Source organism: Physeter macrocephalus, chromosome 13, assembly GCF_002837175.3.
Source record: "Physeter macrocephalus isolate SW-GA chromosome 13, ASM283717v5, whole genome shotgun sequence".
Lineage (NCBI taxonomy): Eukaryota > Metazoa > Chordata > Mammalia > Artiodactyla > Physeteridae > Physeter > Physeter macrocephalus.
This window is the reverse complement of record NC_041226.1, coordinates 47,796,903-47,824,869: the sequence shown is the minus strand read 5'-3', so window position 1 is coordinate 47,824,869 and position 27,967 is coordinate 47,796,903. Positions and strand designations below refer to the sequence as shown.

Below are 27,967 nucleotides of genomic sequence, written 5' to 3'. Positions count from 1 at the left end.
AGAAAACATGTAGCCTATAACTCAGAAATCCTCAGCCTACGTATAGTTCCCAGAGAAATTCTCGTTCAAGTCCATAAATAAAAACGCAATGGGTAGTACAGTCATTGAAGCACCTTGCTGCATAAATACTGGTAACAGTAAAAATTGACAGCATAAGCTAATGTGTACAAACAAAATCATGTTTCCCCCTGACTCACCATTGTCTTTGTTATTCGTCGGGTAAATAACACTGAGCACTTACCATGTGCTAGGTACATGATCTTCGAAGCACTATCTCATTTCATCATTTCATAGGGAAGGAGAGTGAGGCACAGGAAAGCTACGTAGTTCACACAGTTACTAAGCTATACTGGGCACAACTCAAACCCAGACGGCATTACTCTAGAGTGAGGGTCAGCAAATGATCGCTCACGAGACAAATCGGGCTGGTTGCCTCTTTTTGTAAATAAAGTTTTACTGGAACACACCCGCACTCGTTCATTATGTATCATCAGGGATACACTTTCATGGTAAAGCAGTAGAGTTGACTGGTTGCAACAGAAACTGTATGGTCTGCAAAGCCTACAATATTTACTATTTGGTCCTTTACAGATAGAGGTTGCCAATCTCTAAGGTAGTGTTTTCCAGAACTTTTTCTGTGATGATGGAAATGTTCCATACCCGTGCGGGCCAATATGGTCACCACTACGTGTGGCTACTGAGCACCTGAAATGTGAATGTATGACCAGGAAACGAAAATTTCAATTTTAATTTATTTAAATGTAAATAGCCACAGGTGGCTAGTGGCTACCATATGTCAAGAACTGTAAAGGGTCTGACAGGTTAGCGTGTCAACGTTGCATAGATGCTGGCTGAAGAAAGGAGGCTTCGGGTCACAGACAAAGGGACTTCACTATTCTCAGCACAGCAGGCAACATGAGCTTCAGGTTCACGTCAGCTCCCTTGGCCCCCTCATTCCCAAGGAAGGGACATGAAAGAGCCCAGGTGGATACAGCACACACAGAGGGTCTGTGCCCCAGCTGAGGAACCCTAAGCACGGGAAATCCCATTCTTTATAAGCTGCAAGCAAACCTGCCCCAGAGGGAGACGTTACCATTATTGTACTAGACAGCCAAACAAACCTACCCTCTGCTCCAGACGGATACTCCATCTCTGTTTTCCAAGGATGTTCACGATACAAACGTACTTGAAACAAGTCTGGATCAAAACCTGTCCGTGCCGCTCTTCATGAGATGTATAGAAATGCGAGACCCACAGAGAACTGAACTATCTCCCAACACCATCGTAGATAGCACAGGCCTGAACACCCCCTCCCACCCCCGCCAACTAACCACTGTACTCTGTCATCATGGGCTGGATGAGCATACCAAAGAGGCTGTATGCAGTATTTTTAGCATCTTCCTGATCTGCCTCACTTTAACTAAAACAGGATACTTCGAATATAAAATGATGTGATAAAAAAGATCACGTAACAAGGTTGATTCACCTGTTCAAAAATCCAACATTAAAAAACTGGGGGGAAGAAACCTACCATCTATGAATATGTCACCTTGGATATAGAATTTTAGAGCTGGGAGGGATGTTATCACACAACCATCTAGTTTAACCCCTTGATTTTACAGATGAAAAACTGAGGACTAAAGAGATTGAAAAAGTTGATCAAGGTCACCCCTTCTGGTTCATAATACGGAAGGTCTACAGCCCAGGTCTCCATCCACTACTGCATGCCGCCTTTAGTTTGCAACGATTCCGAATCTGAACTGAAATGCTTCCTTTTAAATCCAGGTTCTGCCACCTTATCATATCTGTAACCTGGGACAAGTGCGCTAACCTTTCTAAAACTAGATTTTCTCACTTATAAAATGAGACCAATAATAGCACCTACTTCAATATGAGCTGTTGTAAGGAATACTGAAAGCACTTAACACTGTCTGGACACATGAAAAGTGCTCAATCCATTTTTTCTGTATTGTGTTTTTGATAAAGAATGGAACAAATATTCCCTCTTATACTGAGAGCATAATTAATGTATGCTACACAGGAGAGCGGGCAATTCCACTGAAATGAGGGATGCATATAAACAAGTAGTACTTGAACATTGCTCACAACTCAAAGGGCAGTGAGAGCAAATATGAGATAACCATTTCCTAGAGGGAGAAAAATATTTGAAAGATTACTGGCTTGCTCTTCAACTTCCTTTTTAATTTTGCAGATAATCAGCTGTATTACACTGTCCCAGAGGTCCTATAAATGCCCATCCTTCCTCTACTATTTTAAGAAACCAGGAAATTAGCAAAACGCAAAGCAATTTAAGGATTTCATTAAAAAAATTAACCTTCAAAACCACTGCAAAAATTAACAATTCAGCTCTATATTCAATACCAACTATTTCTGCATCTACAGATCCTCTGCAACCATCATTATAACTGATATTCACAATGATTATAAAGAAAAAGTGAAATTCAAAACAGAATGGCCAAGAAAAAAAGAATTTAGTATATTTTAGTCAAGTTTTGAATCCTAACTCTTAAATAGTTAAATCCTCTGGTAGCCAGAAATTTAATTTATAGCAAGCTTCCTACCAAAGCAGATAAACTGACACTCACTATATGTTGTTTTACATTCATTGCTTTTTATTTTTATGAGTTTTACTCAAACAATTTTTAACACACTCACATTTACTGGAATCATACTCTGAAAGCTGCTTCCCTTCATGATCAGTCCAAGGAGAGGGTACGATGACATCCTTAGTGAAAAACTAGGAAAATTAAAGTCATAAAATTAGGCATATGAAATATGAAAAGGCAGCTGCGTTAAATAACCATCAAACATGTTACATAATGACTTCATAGTTGTATTTTAAAATTTCATACTTAAAAGCACAAAAAAAGCAAAGGTAAAAATGGAAGAAATTTAAAGTATATAGAAAGAAAAATGTTAATACTTTAAATCAACCACTTAAATTTGCACATTAAGCTAAGGTTATTAACCATAAAGAAAATATGTTTCATTTCTCCCCCAATTTTTTTGGAGACGAGGGGGAGGCTGACAAAAGGGCAGATGAAGAGGGAAGGAATAAATGGAGATAAATGTATATGTGTAAGCCGGGGTATCGATAGTGCGCTGGAGCTGGCTCATGCTGACTCTCAAGATCTAATTATTAAAATTTCAGGAATTCTGTGTATCAGTTATCAAACAAAGCCAATATTAAAATTAAAATTATGTAAACTTAAATAAACTATATTAAAAATAAAGGTAATAAAAACTCGAAATCATCATTTGCTAATTATTTTACTACATTTACCAGCGTCTAATGCTCTTGAGGTGAATTATGTCTTTTGTGTCTGTGTGGCAGGATGCCTACATATAATGGTGTACTGCTACATTTCTTTTCCCATTCAGCAATGTCACATCACTAACTTGAAACTGGCCATGGCTGGAGTATTTACATTATGGACAGCAGCAATCACTAAACCTCACACTCCTCCCACAGTCAGAGGGCCTGTTGTTAATTTACCAGCACACCACTGGCCAGTATACTGACGTGGAGATACAGCATTTGGATAAATGTGTTTCCTCTTTCATTCTGGATATAAAATTAATCAAGCCTAATACAGTAAGTAATACAGTATCTTCCCCTCCCCTCTCTATGTTTTGGAGGTAACTCAGAACATTTTCTTCATATTTTGCTATACCTATGACAAAGAATTAACTTCCTTGACTAAACTACCTATGAAAACATGAAGAAAAGATGTTGAAAAAAGGAGGGGGGGGGGAGGGGGAACAGAGATGATACAGACAATTCCCAGAAAAAAAGGAATATAAAAGACCCACAAACTCATGAAGCAAAGTATAAGTTCACTGAGAATGAAAGAGATACAAATCCAAATAACAAGATGAAATTTTTAAAGTAATAAGAGTAGCACAAATTAAGACGTTTGATGATAGCCAATATTGCAGATATGAGAAAACAGGCAGTATCGTAACGTTGCCAGGAGAATAAATTGGTACCACCTTTTGGGAAGACAATATGGCAAAATCTACCAAAAGCTGAAAACACAAACCCTCTGACTTAGCAAGTTCACCAAGATATATGTACAAGTGTGTTCACTGCCACATTATTTGTGATAGAAAAAACACTGAACACAACCTACACATCTGTCAGTAGGGGCTGGATTAGGTTATGATACATTCATACAATGGAATACTATGTATGCTATTTACTAGTAACTGGTATATGCTGATAATCAAAAAAAAAAATTCTAAGAAATTATTAAGCAAAAAATTAAGAGGCAAAACAGTATAAGAATGATGATCCTACTTATGTGCAAATATTTAAAGGACATGTGCTATTATCACACGTGATCACACGAATCTGAAAGTATACTCTAGAAATTTTACAGTAATTACTTTTAAGGAGACAGGGAACAAAAGGCTCTTCATTTTCATTTTATATTTTTTCTTTGCAGTTTGTTTTCGTTTTTATTATGTGCATGTATCTATTGTATTTCACATGTATACGTATGAATTTAATTTGTGGCTGATACATTAACTTCTGCTACATTGGCCCTAATCTTCACTCTGAATTCATTTTCTTAAGTTTTCTCCTGAATTTCCCTTTAAAATTAAGTCGAGAATTCGAAAGAGAAAGCATACTTCCGAAAATGTTGGGAAATGGGAAAGAGTGTGAGAATATTCAACTGGGGAGGAATCAAGTGACTGGATTAGAATTAAAATTTTGAAGTTATTAGATAGATTAAGAAGTAGATAACGTTTGTCAGGAGTAAAGCATATGAGACGATTTCCTAAGAAATAGGCTATATCTGAAATATGGGGGCCAGCACATCACTGGATCTCTGAACATGCCATAGCTGAAGTCTTTTGAGGTGCAGAAGATCCAAGTGCAGCTAAGGAATAGAGGCGGGTAGAGGGGGCTAGTGAGGGAAAAAGGAAAAACAAAAAATGCTGCCATGACATGAAGACTTTTGAGCAAATATCTAGATAGACAACCTTTACTCTCTAAGAGCTCAGCAAACAAAGAAAGCAAAACGTGAAAAACTAAGTTCATTCGTTTTATTTTAAAAAAAAACACCTACCTTTGGGATATACTTTTCCTATTTAGCAGTTTATTATATTTCATGAAATATATTCTATGTCTTAAAAATTCGAAGAACTAACAAGAACAAAAGATAAAACCGTTACTGAGGCCAATCTAGACTTTCAAGACTTGAAAATATTCAACTTGCTCTATGTAAACTCCAACTTGAAACAATGGTTTGTGCTCATCCAAGGCACAAGGAAGACCAACTGTGCTAGGTCATGAGAATGAAAAGATGAACAAGCACAATACTGGCCAAATAAGAATTCAGTCTGGGGGAGAAAAGCACTCAACCGGTCATTACAATGAGAGGCGCTGGAACAGCTCAAAAACACTGGTCTTAGGGGAGCTCTGAGAGGGACTGGGGACGGGTAGGCTGGTGTGGGAGCTGGGACAGGAAAGGATCTGAAGGAAGTCTTCCTCTCTTAGAGGTGCTGTGCACGCAGAATCGATGCTTAACTAGCTCCGTGATCAGTAACAGTTTTAAGTTACCTCTTCAATGGCTTTTTGTCTTTTGTCTTCCACATCTTTATCTATTCTATACAGAGATAAAGAAGAAAAATAACCATGCCATTACTTCAGCAGATTGAACATTTAAAATAATAACCTTTCAAAGAAATTGTTTCTTTCCCCGTTGGAAACTGGCAAATGTTAAGCTCATTTTAAAAGAAAAATTGGGACCTTATCACATTTCGTAAATGACAGTATTTAGATATTCATTCAGCCTTGTGCTGTTAGGCCTACCTCCCCCGCTTTCCATTCACAGTTGGAATGGAATAATATTTTCTTTTAAAAGGCTTACATTGATACAATTTTAAAGTTACTATTAACAATGTAAAGAAAGTAATTTGAATAAACTTTGTCCTTTAATCACCACAAATTAAGAAGTATGTCACTCCAAAGAAATCTAAAAATTGTCCAAATTCTTTTTCTTCAATTATAGCAAGTTTATCATAGTTGTAATTTTAGAATCAACTCTTACTCTGAAATAAAAGGAAAAAAACCTATCATCCTTACAGTTCTAAATAAACAGGCAAAATGATTAATTCTGAAATGAAATATCAATAATATAAAATTTGAAATATAAAATATAAAACTTTGTCCAAACAAATTCTTTTTTTCCCACTTTGATACATTACGCAATTATAGCACCCCAAATTTATCAGCTGTAAGATTTAATATAAATTGTCGGGTCTCAAGCACAAGGCATATACTTGCCAAGGACTCAGCAGTTAGCCTTGCAGGACCACTTCTTTTTTTTTTTTTTGGCCAAGCCGCCGTGCAGTTTGTGAGATCTTAGTTCCCTGACCAGGGATTGAACCTGGGCCCTCAGCAGTGAAAGCACATTGTACTAACCACTGGACCACCAGAGAATTCCCAGGGCCCACTTCTTTAATCTGTTCCCAGAAAGAATATTTGCTTACCATCAGTAAGTTGGTAAGACACATTTTTCTCTCCAAATTTTTTCATGTATAACTTGCAGCTTAACAAAGCTTATAATAATGTATGTGTATTAGAAATTAAAATCAAGTGGATCTCTCAAATAAGGGAAGTGTGAGAAAATAGACTACAATAATAATCCACATATCTCAGCTTGAACAGCCATTTTGAGATTACTAACTCAGTTCTCTTCATCTTATTGTGGATATAAACAGGTCAAAATGACAGGGCATAACAATAACAGCGTACAGTATTAGTAAGCTCTGATCTAGCAATACCTCATTCAGAAACCTTCTGCTGCTTCATCAGAGGACTTTAACAACCTGAAATATTCAAGTGATGGCTAGAAGCAGTGAAAATCAGTTTGGCCAAACACTGTAGAGCCTGATCATGGAAGGTTCTAAGGAGTCATATAGGGCAGGGTATCCCGACCAGCATGATGCATGCAGGGTCCAGTATTACAGGTATGCCCTGAATGGACCCTTGGTGGGCAAGGCAGGGAGGCGCTTTCAGGACTGTTCACCTCCTGTATGGACAGACTCATTTGTTTACACCAGGATGATATGCAGTTCTCATTTTCATGTGTAGCATGGCATGAGAAAGGTGGAAAGCACTGAAATAGGGAACTTGGGTTAGAGAGGAAGAGACACTGGAAGCCTTTGCTTATTTCTAAGAATGAATCAACATGTTTTAAGAGTATACTCACTATCCTTGGTAGAAGCCATAACCATTCACTGAATTACATGAGGAAGTTAATTTAAATCAGGGTCTTTGCCCCTCTTCTACGTTACAGGTCTATCTACTGAAATACACCAAGATTCTTTTCATAAACCTGCTCAAACAATACAGGATTTACTAGTAAGTATAGCAATGCTGTGTCACAACTTTGTTGACTACAGGGCAGGAAGAACCTCCTGTACTGCTACAGTGCCTCACAGTGTTCAACGAATCTCTCTTGACTGTCCATGGTTCAATATACTGAAGACAGGAGGCGAAGTATAGCACACGGTTAGTGTGAAACAAAAAATTGGTCTCATTCGTGACACATTTGCTTTCAGATATTCTTTTCACCTTCTCTCTCAAAGGTATTATCTAGTGTTAAGTTAAAATCTTTCATGCTCTATCCCCATTCTAGTCCCTTTCTATAGCACTTTGGATGTGCATTAATTAATTATGAGGGGATGGTCATCAAGCTACCAAGCCAAAAGAGGAAGGGGTAGAAAAGCCAGACGAATATTTGCAAGAGCATCTCAATACGTGTACATCTTTGTGTGATTAAATTCTAGTTAAAGGGAAAAGAATTATTCATTATCTTTAAACTGATAACACATGTACCTTAGCACCAAAAATTAAAAGCTGATCATATCAGGATTTGATTGTTTCAAATATAAAAAAAAAATCAAACTATAAAACTGACATCAACAAAAGAGTCCCTCAAACTATTACTGACTACTGCTATCTGTAATTTGTAATTACAGATGACTGCAGTTGGTAATCAAAAAGTATGCATGGGGGCTTCCCTGGTGGCGCAGTGGTTGAGAGTCCGCCTGCCGATGCAGGGGACGCGGGTTCGTGCCCCGGTCCGGGAAGATCCCACATGCCGCGGAGCGGCTGGGCCCGTGAGCCGTGGCCGCTGAGCCTGCGCGTCCGGAGCCTGTGCTCCGCAACGGGAGAAGCCACAACAGTGAGAGGCCCGCGTACCGCAAAAAAAAAAAAAAAAAAAGTATGCATGTTCCCCCAAAGAAGTGTATGGTCTCACTACCTTAGGCATCATTAAGTAACAGGAGTCTAAGACACACTAGTACCTGGAAATCTATACAACACATCAACAAAAGCATTAGTTAGGGCTGCTCTGACTACTAGGCTGATAATGTAAATCAGATCCCCAAGTGTCAAAGCTGGATGATGTCTAGAAAAGCTCTCTCTGTTGATAATGGATACTCTTCCATTCAATGTGTCTTAACTTGGTAAAGGGACTTTCAGCTTCCCTAAATGTAGGTGGTAATAAAACAGCATTTTACTCTATCCCATACCACCAAAAAGGAAAACAAAACAAAAATTCAATGGCAGAAGTCACAATCATGTACAAAGATACAGATTTCAAAATGCGCTTCCTTCTACCAAGTGCTGGGGAAGCAAAGGTGTCCCATAAGTAGCAGAGGTAGGAAATTGTCTCTAAAAGAAAAGGACTCCTACCCAGATTTGGAACTGTCAGCAAGGGAGTCTTGCTGGATGTAGTTCTTTGAGCTCACTCTTTATTTAGATAAGATAAATCTGTATCATGATTTTTCCTCCCTGATTTCTTTACAAATACAAATACTCAACCTTGGAATTTCCAATCTCTCTTCACTTGAGAGTACGTTATTACACTTAGGTGCGAAAAAGGAAAACTTACCGAGAACGACTTAGGTATAAAGCTTGACGATGAATGTCTTCTGGGTCTATTTCTACAGGATTTATTACGGCTAGTTGATCAATAGACCATCTAAATTCCCCTGGAGTCTTAACAAAAGAAAGTGATCTTATGAGTAAAAGTATACTAAAATAGTTCATCAAAATGCTAACTTCAAAGGTCAGCTTCAAAAATTAACGTGAATGGTGATAATATAAAAATGTCTTACAGCTCATATTTTAAAATTTGACTTTACTACTAAATTAAATGGTAACCAAATCACACTAAATCAACTGATTTGACTGTATCTCTTTAAAATATCCAAGTCTTCCCTCCGGGTGATTGTTTAAATTACTAATAATAGAAAAATCACAGAGTATTAAAGGTATAGAAATTGCACAATTAACAATCATCAGTGATGCAACATGACCAAGTAAAACTAAAAATCTCTTAGAGTTATCAAGTCTTTATTTTCACCAAGAATGAACTGAAATTAAACAAAGTCCTAACTACAGAAGTGCCTGCAAAAGCTCATAAAATAGGTGATCCTCAAAATAATTATGAGTGGTAACCAGTGTTGCTATTCTATATTCAACTACCCAATAAACCAAAAAATTTATCCAAATCCTAATCTGTAAATTCAGAATATATTTTTGAAAAATCAGGCCTAAAAACCCAAGATGTCATGCATTCTTGCTTTGAGGATTAAGTTGCAGTCATTCTGTTATTTTTAGTAAGACTAACTAAAATTTAATACTATTCAATTTAAAATCATGAAGTCAGATAATGATTCAATATAAAGTGTATCACTGTAAAACTTTCCTCTAGTGCATAACTAGCTTCATGCTGATATGAATGTGTAGCTAGCATCAACAGCCACCCAGTTTACAGTTTCCTAGATAATTTACTAAGTTAAAAGATCAGACTTCAAAAGAACTTCTCCACTGTAGCCAATAACAGTAAAAATAAGCTAAAGAGATGAAGCCTTCCCTAATCTCCTAAAGAGCACGTTCCCTTCCATATCATCCTTGTGTTATATAGCACATAACATATTCTCTTGAAGTTGCCAGTTTAGTTGTGTCTATCCCATTAGAGGTTGACTTCTTTTTAAACAATCTGCAAGCTAAGAATGAATAGGTGACAAAAATCCAAAAGAATATTAGTAATTTACGACATGTGAAAATTAAATGAAATTCAAATTTCACTGTCCATAAATAAAGCTTTATTGGAACACAGTCACGTTTATTGTTTACATACTATCTACGGCCGCTTCCACAATACAAGGCAGAGGTGACTAGTTGTAACAGCAACCAGATGAGTTGCAAAGCCTGAAATATTTACTATCTGGCCCTTGACAGAAAAAGTTTGCTGACCCCTGGATGAGAGTATAAGCTCTTTGAGAATTTGTGTTTTATGACCCTGACTTGTTCAAGGTGTAACCTCTATAGCTAAGAACTGTACCTGACAAATAGCACTCAAATAATGTTTGCTGAATACCGGAGAATAATTAGATGACATGGTTTCTTCTTTATTATGGATTAGTACAAATATCATCAACCATAGTAACTAGCAGCACCCACAGCTGTAGGAAGCTAACATGCTGTCTATTGAATAAAATAAAAAGAAATGCTAACTAAAAAAAAAAAAATCTGGCTACGTTATTTTTAGCCCAACCACTACATTATAATGAACATTACAATTAAAAAGAACATTCCAGATATGTATGTTCCATGATAAATTTCCCAATTATCTTGTAAAGAAAGATAATTACATTTAAAGTTGTTTGGAAACACTAGTCAAGAATAACTTACCGGTAATTTTGTCGATTTAAAAACAGAAGGACTGGAGACAGTTTGTTCGTGGAGATTAGAATAATCACCAGGACTTTCAAAAGGATTTAAAACAGGAATTCTTCCTGGAGTTTCAGGTGTTATTTGCATTTTTGATTCTTTGACATCTCCCATAGCACAGAGAGAAAACTAAAAAGAAATCAGAAGTATGTATAATAAAAGTACAAAGTTCCATAGACATTCATTTTGACAACTAAAATGTATTCAACAAACATACATTTCACAAAAAGAATTAACTCAAAACCTAAGGCTCCTGGGCTTTTTTTATAAGCTTACACAAATGTGATCCTCTAAATAACCTTGAAAGCTATAGACGTAAAGTATTAGTGATATAATTTTGCAGGAGAATTAACAAATTCAGAGAAGTTAAGTGGCTTGTAAGTAGCAGTCAACCAAAGGTGAACGAGTTCAGGTCCGCCTTCGAGACAACTAAATGTTCCAACAGGCACAAAACCTTTTTCCACTAAAGAATTTATACCTACAGTTTTTTATTCATTATCTCAAGTCTCTACACACTTTGAACATAATTCGGATAGCCCAGCAATTCCCTAACAAACTGCAGTTACTAAACAATTATGAATAGCGAGCAAACAAGAGACCAGGAAGTCTCTGGTCTCTCTGTGCACGGGTGCCTTTCCTGCACATTAGCCCCCGTCAGAAAAGAATGACTGATTAGGGCTAGGAAATTAACCGCTTTGGGTTGTCTCTTCTCAAACACCCTTAGCGAAAGGCTAAGACCCCCAGGATGGAAGGCGAGACTGCATTATTTCCCGTCAAGGGGGGCTACAACTAGAGAAAAAGAACCCACTCCTTGGAAGGCTGACGTTGCAGTTGGCCTCCTCAGGTGAAAAACAGAAGAGGACACTCACTCCGGTGTCATCCCCAACCCTACTCTTTCTTGGCGCCCCCTCTTCCGCACCTACTCCCTGGCAGCTTCCATTCATCCCGAGGCAAGCGTGCAGGCCGGTCCAGAGCCGGGCTACGTGAGCTCTCCAATTCGAGACAGGAGGAAAGGCCAGGAACTACAAAGAACATACCTAGTGGTGTGTACAAATAGGAAGCCCCCCAAAGCGACTCCAGGGCGCTTCCGAGGTGCCAGTGCAGCTCCCACGACAGGCACAGACTCTTTAACTCCCCGCTTCCGCGCTTAGGCCAACCAGAGCACGGGCCTTGCGCGAGACTAACCAATCGCATCTCACCGCTGTCCGCGAACCAGCCAATCGCATCGAGGCCGCGTAGTAAATTCGAATGACAACTCCTCGCTTCGCATTCCTCTCGGAGTAACCAGGATCCAAATTCAAATCAACGCAGCCTCACGCTGGCGAGGAGCGCCAGGGGCGGAGCCTGCCCGGCGTGAGCGAGGGACGCGCAGTGTGATTGCCCAGGAGAAAGGAAGGCGCTCCACTTCCGGGTCAGTCCCTTCGCTCGCCCCACCCCCCTCGGCCTCCGCCATGGCGAGTAGCAGCGGCGCCGGGGCGGCGGCGGCGGCGAATCTGAATGCGGTGAGGGAGACCATGGACGGTGAGTGCCCGTGTTGCCCCCTTTACCTTGCCTCGGTTCCCCAGAGCCCAGGCTCTCGGGCGGGGGTGGGCCCACAAGGACTTCTGATCCATCTCTTGCCTAGATCGGCATCTTTGGAGATCCTCCCAAGGGACCCGCCAGGGCCGCAGGGCTGATGGCCCCATCCTTTGAGAGTCGTCTCTTCGTTCCTGCGTAGTTTGTCGCGAGTACGGCGTTGCGGACCCACGTCAGCACGGCGAGCGCTCCGTCCCTCCCGCGGCAAACCCCGCGCGCCGTGCACATCCCGCGCCTTCTCCCCGCCGTACGCCCACCTTCCCGCGTCCCTCCTCCGGCGCGCTCATTCCACGCCCCCCTCCCGCGCAGGGTCCCCGCGCCACGCCCTCTCTCGCGCAGGGTCCCCGCGTCCGTCCTTTGGTACCGGCCTCGCGCTCGCCGCCACTCCGCGCCGCAGCCAGTGCCCGGGGCGCCTCGAAAGCGCCCCAGACGGCAGGCCCTTTGCGGACAGTGGCCTCGAGTGTTTGGTCACCGCCACGGCCTTTGTCTCTTGCACTTCAGCAGACGCGTTTTAAATAGCCGGTGGAGGAGCAAGTTGTCCCTTCATCAAAATTGCCCCAGTTTTGTCTTGCAGCAGGTGATGCCGGTGTCCGGGGGGCTGTGGGCGTATTTATCCGTTTCAGAGCTTGGAGCACGCGGGTGAAGCGTACCCGCAAGTAGTAGGGAAAATAAAAGCGTCTTGGAGTTATCCTCTCTCTTTCTCCTCTCTTATGCCGGCCCTGCCACTTTATACGCCTGGTGGTGGGGCTTGGACAAACTACTTAAACGTCTTTGAGCCCGCTTCTTTTTATTCCGTAAAACAAGTTTACTACCTCCCAGGGTTGTAAATATTTAAATAAGATAACCAGGTAAAAACATCTCGAAGGTGACCGTTAAAAGATACTTCTTGTATTATTTTTGTGTATAAGACGTCTTCCCACCTGCAGACGCTTTCGTTGTCCCCATTTTATTTGCATCCACATGTATATGAGTATTTGATAGATGGTAAACATTGGTGTTTGCACTTTCCAGGGGATTACCCACATCGGCCTCTATCTCTGTCAAAACATGGAATTCTCACTAAGCAGTGTCAGCCTTCATGTCGTGTCTCTGTCTCCACCGTAGGCTCCACTTCCTTTTAGAGCGCCCCTCCTTATGGACTTTAATTAATTTATTTTTGTCTGTGTCCGGTCTTTCGTTGCAGCGCCCCGGCTTCTCTAGCTGTGGTTCACGCGCTCCAGAGCGCGCAGGCTCAGTCGTTGCTCTGCAGCATGTGGGATGTTAGTTCCCCAACCAGGGATCAACCCTGCGTTCCCTGCATTGCAAGATGGATTCTTAACCACTGGACCACAAGGGAAGTCCCCTTATGGGGACTTCTGATAAAGCTTCTGGCTTTTTCTGCCCTGGAAAAGAGCCTTTTCAAAGAATTTTTTTTATTATTAGAGCCTTTGCATCTAATATTTTACTTACCAAGTATCTGCTTTGCCCTTTTTCTGAAAAATAAAATTTTGTTAATACCATATTCAGCCTGTTTTCCCATCCTTCTAGATGTATCACAGCTTCTTAGTTTTATTTTGTAAGTGGATATATGTACATAGAAACTATATGTGTCCAACATTGTCTTTTATCTTTGCTTGGAAGCCAGTGTGGTTTCTGATCAGGAAGGAGCATATATGGCCGGATTTCTAGTCAATTTTCTTATGTTAGCTGTGCATAGGTTCCTTAATTATATGGCCACAGGATTCCATTTGAATAGAAAACTCTCATTTTCTCTCTGGTGGAACTCCTGTTATAGAAATGAGAACTGATCATTTGTATTGGTTGCATCATCAAGATTTTCACTGAGAGAACTTTGTGTAAAATGAAGATTATAGAGAGTGTAAGAACATGAAAAAGTGAAGAAAGACCAGGTTGTTTTTTTTTAAAACCAACATTGACGGAGAGAATGTGAATTAAAGAACACTGTTCCTCTACATGCAGTTTGCCCACAAACCAGAAGGTAACAAAGAAAGGCCCCAGGTTGGCAGTGGCTCACATCTGTTAAATGTGGCAGTTAGATCCTGTCGTGTCCATTGGAACCCCAAACTTAGAGAAAATCACTGCTATCATGCCATAATTGGGTCCAAAACCATCATTCACATAAAAATGTGAAGTTTAATTATTGCAAAGTTAATGAAAATATTTTCCATGCTGCCTGTAACGATTGAGGCAGAGTGGGAAACATATTGCACGCACTATTAATAATTGACCATAACACTGAACTGAAAAAGTACTAAATGCAGTCATTCATAAACCCACCTTCCTCCACTCTCGTTCTCAGAAATAGAACTTTAAATTGCCCAAGGGACTGGGCTGACCTACTCAAAAACCATTATTGAAATTCTGTTAATGTGGGGTTTCCCTGAATTCATATCTATCTGTGAGAGCCAATCTGAAGTGTTCAAAACTTTTTGGGTCTGGCTGCCCTCCTTCAAGATCTAGTATATTTCTCCTCATCCTCTTCTACCTGCCTCCCATCAGTATTAGAGTCAGCTAAGTGATTTAATATTTTAATTGATGTCAGATGATTTGCAGGGGTTATAGAATTCAGCTATGAATATTTGTAATTTTATTGTGAAATGAAAGGATTTTGATAAAGGTACTTTAGACAGGGAGGAAGCGGTGGACTTTATTTATCTGCACAGATCACTCTGAAAGGAAGCTGACTGATCCTGGCCCTGGTTTAGTATAGGGTCTGTTGCATAAGGGCCTCCACTCTGTCTTAGATCCTCAGCATTCTCTTCCTGCCTTTCCTGTTTAAAATATCAGGCTCTTTCAATTACCTTTCTCCCTCCTCCAATGTACTTAATTGCCCCTTTTGCTTTTCAACGTTTTGAAATTTTAGATACTCTTTGTTGATAGCTTCATACTTTAATTCTTATTTTCTTAAAGTTCTAGAGTTTTCCTTATGCCTCTAATTTTTTACTACTAGTAATTACGTTTTTTGGCAACAGTGATTCAAATGTACCTCTTCCCTGCTAGAGGCTTCGATGTAGTACAATTGTTCCTCCGTATTTGCAGGGGAATTTGTTCCAGGACCCCACCCACCCACCTACCTAATACCATAATCTGTGGATGCTCAAGTCCATCATATAAAATGGCAGAATATTTGCATATAACCTCCGTACATCCTCTTGTATACTTTAAATCCTCTCTCAGTTATTTATAATTCCTAATAAATGTGAATGCTATGAAAACAGTTGCCTGCACATACATGGCAAATTCAAGGTTTGCTTTTGGGAACTTTCTGGAATATTTTTCCCCAAATATTTTCAATCCACAGTTGCTTGAATGCAGTGTGGAACCCATGGATACGGAAGGCCATCTGTTCTACTTTATGTATCAGATAGTAAACTAGCAAAAGGAGTGAAGAGGTCTTCCCTGGTGGCGCAGTGGTTGAGAGTCCGCCTGCTGATGCAGGGGATGCGGGTTCGTGCCCCTGTCCGGGAAGATCCCACATGCCGCGGAGCGGCTGGGCCCGTGAGCCATGGCCGCTGGGCCTGCGTGTCCGGAGCCTGTGCTCCGCAACGGGAGAGGCCACAACAGTGAGAGGCCCGCGTACCGCAAAAAAAGAGGAGTGAAGAGAGTCCACGGTGTACAGGGCAGTGTCAGTGAAGCAAACGTATAGCCCATGCTTCCACCATCAATCCCGTTGCTCATGTGAGACCTCCCCTTCCTCCTCGTCTTCACTAATCTTTTTCAATTCTTCACTCATCTCAGATTTGACCACTTGTCTTAAACTCTCCTGTCCATGCCGCCCACCAGTCTTTTCTCCATAATTGCAATAACTTAGCTGGACTCCCTCACCACATGTGTTCTACCCCTTTCCAGGGTCCATTCTATGTTTTGCAGCCAAAACCTTTAAAAAATGAAAATCTGATCGTGTCACACTCCTGTTTTATATCTTCCAATAGCCTCCCAAAGTTCTCAAATCTTTTTTTTTTTTTTTTTTTTTTTTGTGGTACGCGGGCCTCTCACTGTTGTGGCCTGTCCTGTTGCGGAGCACAGGCTCCGGACACGCGGGCCCAGCGGCCGTGGCTCACGGGCCCAGCCGCTCCGCGGCATGTGGGATCTTCCCAGACCGGGGCACGAACCGGTGTCCCTTGCATCAGCAGGCGGATTCTCAACCACTGCGCCACCAGGGAAGCCCCTCAAATCTTTAATAGGGCCTTAGTGGATTTTCATGTCTGCCTCATCTCATATTTTACACGTATTCAGCCCCCTTAATTACAGTCTTCACATGAGCCTTTCAATCTGAATTTACCAAGGTCTCCCCAGCGTAAGACCTCGTGCACAATCTGTTTTCTTGGCTCCCAGTCTTTGCCCTTCCTCCTGCCTCTGCATTCATCAGGTTGGTTTCTAATCACCCTCGAAGTCTAAGCTTAATTGTCACTTCTTCAGAGAAGTCTTTCCTAAGTTGTGTCCTTCACAGCTAAGTAAGATGCCTTGTAATTTGTTTTGGAAGTATGCTGTCCTTTTCTGTCATTTTACTTATCATAACTGGAATCAGTTGTTGTTTTAACATGTCTCTTTTAGACTGTACTGTCCATGAGGACTGGGGCCATATCTGTCTTGTCCACAACTACATTTCCAGCAGTAGCATAGTAGGCACAAAATACATACAGGTACCAATTATACAGTAGACACTACAGAAATATTTATTGACTGATGGCAGACAGTATGTGAAGTTAGGACGTAACGATCAAAGTGACTTTTAAAAGGAAGCTTAACGGAAGAAATACTAGTACTGAGATGGCCCTGAAAGACAGCGTGGAGTTGTATGCAGGGAAGAGAAAAGTATGAACAAAGGCATGAAGTCAGGAGTAATAAAAATATAGAGTATAAAATATTTATAAAAATATAAATAAAACTATAGCATTTATAGATGAGGGTCTACCATGAGGAGAAAACTGGAGAGAGGAGAATTTGCGAGAGAACTGGAGAGATGATGACACAGTTGGAATACGGTCAGAATGTGGGTTGTAGTTGTCTGTTGCCCTGTAACAAACCATCCCAAACTTGGGGGCCTAAAACCACAACAGTTACTTTTCTCTCACAGTCCTGGGTGTTACCCAAGCTCATCTAGATCAGGGGTCCCAAACCCCCCGGGCCGTGGACTGCTACCCGTCCGCGGCCTGTTAGGAACCGGGCCGCACGGCAGGAGGTGTGTGGCTTTAACGCCTGACCATCCCCCCGCCCCCCAGTGGAAAAATCGTCTTCCACAAAACCGGCCCCTGGTGCCAAAAAGGTTGGGGACCGCTGCTCTAGGTAGTTCTCCCCGAGAGTGTCTTGTGCATTGCCATCAGACAGTGCTGAGTCTGGAGTCATCTCAGAGCTTACTCACATACCTGCTGGTTGATGCTGGTGTTAGCCGGGCCCTCAGCAGGGGTTGCTGTCTGGAACATGTGGGTTTCTTCACACTTGGAGGCTGGTTCCAAGGAGGAGTGTCTCGAGAGAGCCTGGAGAGAGCTCTGTTGCCTTTTTAACCCAGCCTCCAAAGTCGTGCAGTGTCTCTCTAGGGAATGCCGTCTTCCATGAGCCCTGAGCTCTGTTTGCCAAGAATGCAAGGCCCTGACTGCTCTTTCCTCCTGCTGTTTCTCAGGGTTGTGCTGACCGTGAGCAGCAATGAGGGATGAAGCAACTTCTACCTCCAGATAAAAAGCAGACTTGCTGCGGGCTTATTGTAAAAGTTGGGATTCCCCAAGCTCAGTGTTCTTCAGCTGTGAATGTGGTCTGTCAATAATAATGTATTCCCTCACAAGGTCAGAGGAGAAAAGCTGCCTGGTCATTTCAGTGTGTGATGAAAAGTTATCAATAAGACTCAATTTTTTTTTTCTGATTTTAAAGTCTTAGCCAAAGAAAACTGTACATTTTTAACATGCGAAAGTATAGCTACGTGAAACCAGCACCATCCTTAACATTAATGTTACGTGCATTTTAAATAAAATTGAAAATACCTGCTTTCAGTACCTTTTTAAAATATTGATATGAAAGATTTCCGAATAGCACAGGATAGGGGAAACAAGACTATCAAAAAGGACATGAAACTGTTATTTGTAGGTCAAATGATTATCTGAGTAGCAAACAAAAGAAGATCAACAGAAAAACTGTTAGAAGCTTCAGTAGATTTGTTAAGGTGGCTAGCTACAAAATAGAAATAAGTAATGTCCTAGAGTGTTGGCACTAACCACTCAGAATATGCATGAGTGAGGTGGAAATCCATTTGTGAAAACAGTCCAAACAAAAAATTAACGAAATTGATCATTCAGTATCAAAATCAATGATGATTGAGCACTTGCTGCAACTTTCTGCTCCAAGCATATAAAAATGACAGGAAATAACATTAAAACACAATGGTCAGCATAACCGTGTTCAAAAACGAGAAAAGGAAGTCTCCATTGATTAGAAAGAGAGAGGTTCCCCCCAAAGAACAGAGCAGATGGGAACCATAGCAGGGGGTTGGGAATGAAACCTGGGGACGGATGCCGCCCTGCCTGAGTGAAGCCGGGGGCCCAAATGGTGCCATCTGCCAGGCCAGGGATTGAGAAGCATCATTCATGTATCTTGTGGGTCTGGAGTCAGGATGCTTCCAGAGGGCTGAAGCCAGTGTGAGACCACCCGTCCAAGAACATCCAAGGATGTCCAAAAAAACCTCCTGTGGAAGATGAGCTTTGCGCCAAAAGTCACAAAGCACCTAAGGCAGATGAAAAACAAATAAACAGCTAACATGAAAATGAAAAAAAAAGGGAAAGAGAGAAAGTAGTAGTAACAGCTGACCCTTTTATTGAGCACTGTCTATGCCAAACACCATTTTAAGTGTGTCCTTCAGTTCTCACAACCATCCTATAAAGAAAGTACTATTGTTATCCCCATTTTCTAGAATAATGAAAGAAAGGCACAGAGCAGTTACCTTGCCTGGTAAGTAATGAAAGTGGAAAATGAACCCAGGTCGTCTGCCTCTGGAGAGCACGCTCTTAACCACTCTCTTTTGCTGCTTGTTTATATGTGAAGCAGAAAACAGAAATCTCAAAAATGGCTAAAGAGAAGAACATATAGCCTCCAGTAGGTAAAGGCAGAAGCAACAGCCACAAAATAAGGAGTGGTTGTAAATAAGCGTTTAGCTGTGAAACCAGAACATGTGATTATGGGGGGAAATTAGAAATCTTAAAATAGAGTTATTGGAATCAGTGCAGCAGATAACATGAATAACAGCCTGAATACAACTGAGAAGCAAAGTAAGTTGGAATATCAAAACGGAAGAAATGAAAATGGAAAGGGCTGTCAGCTTCCAGCCAAGATAGAGTAACAGGGACTGGATTTACCTTCCTACCTGAAACAACCAACAGAATCCAGGCAAAACATGCAGAACAGTGGTTTTCAAGACACTGGGCATCAGGCAAGGAAGGACAGTGATTCCTGAGAGGCAGGAAACAAACGAAGTGAGCCAGATAGCTGCCCCAGCTTCCTGCCTTCAGAGTTTTCAGGCCACAGTGCCGTGTGGGGAGAGAGAGTAACTCAGGCAGAACCCAGGGGGCACCCTGAGTTGAGCAGAAGCTTAGGGTCCAGGGAGACCAAGGCAGGTAGCGTTTTCAGGACTGAGTACCTGAGAGGAAAGAGCCTGCGCCCAGAGAGAATTCTGGAGCTCCGCAGAGGGGTCTCCCTCAAGTATGCAGCATAGCATTGATCACATGTGCAAGGAAAGTACCCAGAAAGCTGGGGAAAGAGCCATTTGAAAGGATTAAAGGGAACAGTACATTATGCTCACACACAACTGGGAATAGAGCCTGTGTCTACCAGCCAGAGTGGAAAACTTCATAATTCACAAGACATTGTGTGGTATTAATTAGCCCTATGCTCAATGGGGCTCTGGTCCTGACTAATGAATCTTAGAAGATCCCAAAGGATCAAACTGTTTGTGACCGTATCTCATTACAAAGCTTGACAATATCCAGCACCCAACAAGGTAAAATTCACAATGTCCGGCATCCAATCAAAAATTATTAGGTGTGCAAAACAGAAGAATATAACCCATGATGAGGAGGAAATTTTAATCTGTTGAAACAGACCCACAGTTGACACAGATGTTAGGATTAGCAGATGAAGACATTAGAACGGTACTCCATGTGTTCAAAAAGTTAAGTAGAGGAATGGAAGATAAAGGTTTTTTAAAAGACTCAAATTGAACTAGAGATGAAAATGAATGTAAGGTATGAAAAAGTGGGAATGGCCCGTATCATGAACATCATGAATATTGTAAAAGTTTTCGGAAGGACTTAGACTTAAGTTAATGGATGGCTTAATATTATTAACTTGTTCATTCATCCCAAAATAATGTGTTGTTTTCATACAATTCAAATCAGAATCCAAATGGTATATTACTGACTGAGCAGTTCCACTTCTAGGAATTTATTCTGATAAAATTAAGTTACTATGTGCAGATACTTATTACAATATTATTTTAATGGGGGAAACATGAGACCCATCTAACAAAATAGCAGAGTGGTTAAGTAATGTATAATGTTTCCATAAAATGGAATGTAACATGACTAATTAAATTACATTGTGAAAGAATACTAAAAAGCGGACAGATGTTCAGAATAATCTTGATTATGATATATGAATTTTAGATAGATATTAAATGAGTGGTAGAATGTAAACCAAGATGTAGAAAGCAGTTTTGTGGAGGGAGGATGTCAATTTATTTTTAAGTTTCTAGAGCTAGGTAAGGGGAAGACAGTATTACATGCCAGTTTCCAAATCTAGGGATGCTATGCTAGTTCTCTGGTATTATGCAGTATTACATGAATTAAAAACAGAAGTATTAATGTGCATGTTTTAAAATGTTATAATTATGATTTTGTTTTTAAAATTTTCTGTCTTTTTACAGTTCTGCTTGAGATTTCAAGAATTTTGAATACTGGATTAGATATGGAAACTCTGTCTATATGTGTACGGCTCTGTGAACAAGGAATTAACCCAGAAGCTTTATCATCAGTTATTAAGGAACTTCGCAAGGCCGCTGAAGCATTAAAGGTAGAGATTTGTATATTAACTCTCTAAGTAAAGATGCTTTTGTTTAGAAAATGATTAATGATGAAGTTACGTGAAAGATTCTAAACATGATTAAGCTAGCATCTATCATCATCAGGAGAAATTCTGACGGCCAGGAGCTTTGTAGCATATGTTCAGATCACAAAATTTGCTGCTATCTGGACCATGTTGTATTTTCTTAGAAGTTTCCAGTTGTGTTTAGCATTCTCCTTGTATTGTGGGTAATAGTGTGTCTGCCCCCAAAAAGATATGCTTAAGTCCACCACCTGTGACTGTGACCTTATTTGGAAACAGTGTATCTGTAGATATAATCAAACTGAGGTGAGATCATAATGGATTAAAGACCAATGTTCTTATAAAGACAAGGGAAATTTGGACACATATACAAAGTGCACACCATGTGAAGACACAGACACAGGGGAGAATGCCAGGTGATAACAGAGGCAGAGATTGGAGTGATGGCGTCTACAAGCCAAAGAAGGCCAAGGATTGTTGGCAGCCACCAGAAGCTAAGAGGCAAGGAAGGATGCTCTGCTAGAGCCTTCAGAGAGAGAATGGCCGTGCTGACATCTTGATTTTGGACTTCTGCCTCCAGAACTATGAGAGAATACTTTTCTGTTGTTTTAAGCCACCCAGTTGGTGGTACTTTGTTACGGCAGCCCTAAAAATCTAATACAGATTCACTACTGGGAAGTGGAGTGCTGCTGTAAGAAATAGCTAAAAATGTGGAAGTGGCTTTGGAATTGGGTAATGGATAGAGATTGGAAAGTTTTAAGATGCATGAAAGAAAAAGCCTAGATTACCTTGAAGAGACTGTTGTAGGTGACTGTAGGTGTTACAGGTGATTCTGGTGAGAGCTCAGAAAGAAGAGAGAAGAACTTCAGTCATCTCAGAGAATACGTATATCATTAGGAACAGAATCTTGCTAGAATATGAACATGAAAGGTGCTTCTGGTGAGGTCTCAGATGGAAATGAGGAACATTAGTTATTGGACACTGGAGGGAAGGCCATCCTCGGTATAAAGAGCACTTGGCTGAATTATGTTCTGCTGTTGAAAGGAAAACAAAACTTGTAAGCAATGACTTGGATGTTTGCTGAGGAAATTTCCAAAGTATGGAAAGTGCAGCCTTATTTCTCCTTGCTGCTTATAGTAAAATGTAGGAGAAATGAGAAATTGAGGAAGGAACTGATAAGCAAAAAGGAACCAGCACTTGCTTTGGGAAGTTTTCAGCTTACCCAGGTAGCACGCTCTGGAAAGAAGGCCGAGAGCGTAGCTGGACAACCTTCTGGTGAAGAGATCAGGTTGTGTGACTCAGATGCAGTCCACCATCTCAGCACGAAACCATGCCAGCTTGGACTGAAAGGAGCCAGTACAGGATGAAATGAAGGAAAGCTGCCAGACTTCTGGGATTGCACAGGCAGGAAACTGGCTTCTGGAGCTACCTGGCTGTGAATGTACGCTCATCCTTCAAGAAGAGGGGAGAGTGGCTCAGAGGCCGGGAACTGCTGAGGCCAGTGGGCTGGACTGCCAGCGTGGACCCAGAGGACCACCGTTTTTCAAATTCACATTCACCAACTTTTAATTGCTGAGACTAGAAACAGGAAAAGCATTGTGTTCCCTCTCTTGGTGGCACACACTCTGATTTTAAAATCTCACGATTTTTATTTCCATGTTTATGTAGCACTCACTCACCATGAATACTGAAACTTCAACTCAGTCCCTCTTAAACCTTGTCCAAGGACAAAATGGCTTCTCTCTACCCTTTCTTCTTTCCTTTGAGGATGTAGGCATATAAAACCTGTAGCTTACCCATCTCAGGTTAAGTTACTCTCCAATAAGTTCCAGTAATTTGGGTCATTGGTTTTGTGCTTTTTAAAACGTTTTATTATTAAATCTGGCACAAAAAGGTAAACAAGACACATTTACAGAGCAAAAATTTATCATAAAGAGAATACCTATACAATTCTCATTGCCAGCACCCTAGAAGTTCCCTTATGCTCCCCCATCACTAACCTCTCTTTTCCACTACCCACTCCAGTAACTACTGCCCTGATTTTTATGGTAGATACTTTCTTTTAACGGTTTTACTGACTAAGCATGGATCTCTAAACACCAGTTTCATTTTGTAAAATTTTTGAACTTGATATAAATGGAATCTTGCAGCACAGTTTTTTTTAAGTGTAAAATTTATATAGATTTTAGTATATTCACAAAGTTGTACAGCCATCACAATTAACTGTAGAACATTTTAATCACCCCCAAAAGAAACCTTACACCCATTAGCAGTCATTCTCCATTCTCCCTTTCTGTCAGCCCCTAGGAAGCATTAATCCACTTTGTCTCTATGGCTTTGTCTATTCCACACGTTTCGTATAACTTGTGACCTTTTGTCTCTGGCTTCTCTCACTTAGCGTAATGTTTTCAAGATCCCTCCATGTCGTAGCATGTATCAGTACTTTATTTCTTTTTATTGTCAAATAATATTCCATTGTATGGATATACCACATTTTATCCATTCATCAGGTGATTGGCATTTGGGTTGTTCCCACTTTCTGGCTATTATGAACAATGCCAGCACAGTGTTTTTACTGGGTTATTTCGTTTGACATTATGTTTATGAGGTTCATATCTGTTGAGTATAGCTGGAGTGCATTCCTTTCAACTGTAATAACCATGTTTCATTGTACAAATATACTATAACTTATTTATCCTTCCTACTATGAATGGATATTAGGTTGCTTCCAGTCGGGAGCTATTACAAATGTGCTGCTGTTAGCTTAGTTCTCCATGTCTCCTGATGCATGTATGTGAGCATTTCTGTTGGGTGGGTATCTAGAAGTAAAACTGCTGGATCATAGCTTATGTGTACCTTCCACTTGAAGAGGTAATGTCAAACTTTACTAAAGTAGTTGTATGAATTTATATCCCCACCAGCAGCATATGAATTTCCCTTGCTTCACATCTTTGCCAACACTTATTATTGTGAGTCGTTTTAATTTTAGTTGTCCTGGTAGGTGTTTATGAATTTGTCATTTTATTGGCATTTCTCTGAGTACCAGTGAGATTGAATGCGTTTTCACATGTTTTTTGGCCATTTTCTTTTGTGAGATATCTTTTCTTGTAGCTTGCCCATTTTTCTGGGTTGTCTGTCCTTTTCTTTGTGGGTAGTCTTTCTTTAAATATTTTGGAAATAAACCTTTTGTCAGATATACATGTAAGGTTTCTGATTTTTTAATCAAAAATTTTAAATAATTATAAAAACTATTCAGATTTTCTGTTTTTTAACTCACAACTGTTGCTTTCATATGACAGAAGAATAACTGAATAATACAATAAGAATAGCTAATATTTATGAGTACTTTTCCTTTTGCCAAATTCAGTGCACTAAAGGCTTGCATTGTTTCCTCTATAATGACAAGAGGGATGTGTATTACAGCTAGTAGTAGTTTACCGCTAAGGAACCTTAAGCTGTGGTGACTAACTTACTTCTCTCTCAGGACTTAACAAGTGGTTGAGCTGGGAGTTGAACTCAGACACTCTGACATCAGAGTTGTTAACTGTTAAGTTACTACCTACAGTAAGTTCTAAAAAATATCTGAGCCTGCTATTTAAGAAAGGATGAAAATGGTGATTAGGACTGGGTCAGTGAACTATAGCCCGGGAACATTCCCTGGCTTAGTGTTGTCTCATAACCCTGTTGATAAAAATAAAAGGTATCATAGCCTTTCATCAGTACATTTCTGAAATTCCAGTGGAAGAGGATTTATTTAATATACATCTTCCACAACTATAAGAATTTTTGTTCACTTATGCTGGAGTTTGAAAGAGAATAAGGAGGCAGCATAGGAACAGATTTTTGTATGTAATGCAATTTGAATGCTACTGTTAGCCTAGCAATCAGTTCAAAAGGTAGTTCTAAGAATGTACTGCAAAAAGTGAAAACCAATGCATTATCCTGATAAAAGTTCTTTGGTATATGTGGGGGAGGAGTTGTTTGTTAGTAACAGTGCAGTATTGACAAATTTATTTCTATGGTGTCTCTTTTTCCATGGTTTTATTATAATGAATCATACTTTCTTGTTCTAGGCCGCTGAAAATATGACAAGCTGACTTTCTGAAGAAATCCTGGTGAGATATGTCAAGCTCTGCAAGAGGATTGAAGATTGCATTGTAGTTAAGAATGTACAATGAAATCACTGCATGTAGCAGTGTGGAAACATTGTCCTTTTTAAAAGAATTATAAAACCATAGCTTTATAAATCAGTGGAAAGTGGCTTACGGAGAAAACTGTCAGTTGTGTTTACACCACATCTAATTTTTTTTAACAGTTCTAATGCTTTGGCACTGCTGTGTTCATATTTATGTATTCCTTATTTATAGCTCTGATAGCTTTAATTTTCTAAGCAGTCTGTCTATCAGATGTGCACATCTGCTGTGCCTGGTTGAAGTATAGTGGAACCCTTCAGCAGTAATGTTGTAGTTATGACTTGTTGACATTTCCATTATAAACTTTAATTTTGAATTGTTTATGCAAAATAACTGGATTTATGTTGTATTAGGCTGGAAGTTGACAATTTCGGCTACCAGTTGTGGATTTTGACTTAGATTCATTATGCATATCAGAATCTTGTTTTTTATAAGAGCATGGAAAAACATTTGTTGTAAACTGCTCTTTAACAAAGAATATTTAGTTTTTTTAAACATAAAGTTTGACTGGCAGTTAATATTGTGAAGCAGATCATATTTGTATTGATTGAAAAATGAAACTTAGAAACTTAGATTTTAAAAGTAATGACAGTGCTTAGCTTACTATTATCATTTGAATCATTTAAATTTAGTGAGAATATTAATAGAGAATGTTTTTTTTCTAATTTTTATACTCTATAAATCACAGCCTTAAAAATAATAATGCATAATGAAACAATTCCAACATGAAAAGTCTTTTTTACTTCGTTACATAAAAATAATTTGAGTGCTTACTTAATATACCTTGAGTGGTTATCTAGTAAATCACTAAATAGATGGTGTCACTCAACAAATAATGTTAATTATTTTCTGAAGGAATAAAGGTTTCCAGTCATTAAAGAAAAACTAAATAATCAAGTGTTCCGTATCAGGAATTCTAAATATGCCTTTCCAAGATCATTTTTATGTGTCATTTTTACCCTGAAAGTTTTAACTAACTGAAGTGATGGTTCAAAATAAATTTTAGAAAACTTAGGATAGCATGGATTCTGTTCCTATAACAGAATCTCAGTGGAATATTTTTCCCAAGACTAATACAAATTTAATCTGATTTTTTAAGACTGTTAGCTTCCATTTAAATGATAGTATAGGGACTTCCCCGGAAATCCAGTCCAGTGGTTAAGACTCCACCTTCCAATGTAGGGGGTGTGAGTTTGATCTCTGGTCAGGGAACTAAGATCCCACATGCTGCGGGGTGCAGCCAAAAATTTTTTTAAAAAATGATAGTACAGGCATATACTCTTTGGTAGCATTTTTTGTTCTTCAGGCAAACCAAAGTGATTTTAATAAGGCTTAATAATATTTAATGGCAACCTTCTGTTGTGTTTTAAAAATCTAGTCTTTTGACCACTTTGACTTTTAAAATACATGACATCTTTACCAAGTGCACTGAAGGTCTATTATAGGGAGAACTGGTTGGGAGACAATAAAAGTTTTGATTGTAAGTCATTCATTTAATTAAAAAGCATTGCCAATACAGCATGTTGTTATTTATATGCAATCAGAAAAAGGACATTCTTGTCAAATTCCAAAATTTGTATATACTTTTAGGTCATAAGAGTTAATAGTTTTATTTATGACTTTGTAGATTATGTTATTTATGTGTGAAACAAAGCAGGAAAATATATTGAGAAGGAGTTATGTTTATAGAGGACTTTCTTAATGTGTTACATTTCTTAAATGTAAACATATATTTCTAATGCATACTGAAGTAATGTTAAAGGAAACCAAAGTAATGCATTGTTGTGCATGTTGGCACTGTCAAAAATAAAACCATTTTGGTGGTATTGGCATGTACTTCTGATTTAAAATACGCTTCTATGAATTCAACTTGTGTTTCTGTAGGTATTTGGTAAATATTTAGATGCTTATTTGTTATGTGTGATTGAAGACTCTTTAAAGGTAGGCTTTATAATTTACAATTTAAAATTAGGCTTGAGGTGGTAAAATGGAGTACTTTTCCCCTGGTAATGAAAGCATATAGCTATAACATTTCCCCAGGCTTGAAAACAAAGTTGGCATTTCAAATATGTGAGATTATATTTTTCTATATTTCAAATAAGAGCTTTACATAGTGGACATTATGAAATTTACATACATGTTTCAAACATGCTATATATATTTAAACTTATATTTAAATTAATTAAAATTAAAAGTTTAGTTTCTCACACTAACCACATTTTTTATTGTAGTACAATATACACAACATAAATTTTTCCATCTTGACCATTTTAAATTGTACAGTTCAGTGACATTAAGAACATTCACTTTAACACCTTCCTCAACAATAGAGACA

General features: G+C 39.5%; 2 protein-coding genes across 2 annotated transcripts in view; one reads left to right on the top strand and one right to left on the bottom strand.

Annotated features, from left to right (window-relative positions):
* The window catches only part of BORA (BORA aurora kinase A activator), a 29,013-nt gene extending 15,989 nt beyond the window's left edge, over positions 1–13,024 (bottom strand). The window contains exons 1-5 of the mRNA XM_007110458.4: positions 12,328–13,024; positions 10,742–10,909; positions 8,934–9,040; positions 5,591–5,636; positions 2,677–2,758 (exon numbers count right to left, since the gene is read on the bottom strand). Coding sequence (XP_007110520.1) covers positions 2,677–2,758; positions 5,591–5,636; positions 8,934–9,040; positions 10,742–10,909; positions 12,328–12,465 — 541 coding nt within the window. The 5' untranslated portion in view covers positions 12,466–13,024. The remainder of the gene's footprint in view (positions 1–2,676; positions 2,759–5,590; positions 5,637–8,933; positions 9,041–10,741; positions 10,910–12,327) is intronic.
* MZT1 (mitotic spindle organizing protein 1) lies at positions 12,024–26,929 on the top strand. The gene is made up of 3 exons (XM_007110457.4): positions 12,024–12,301; positions 21,261–21,406; positions 25,513–26,929. The coding sequence occupies exons 1-3, from the start codon at positions 12,232–12,234 to the stop codon at positions 25,534–25,536; spliced, it is 240 nt and encodes a 79-aa protein (XP_007110519.1). The 5' UTR covers positions 12,024–12,231; the 3' UTR covers positions 25,537–26,929.
* Positions 26,930–27,967: the final 1,038 nt, after the last annotated feature.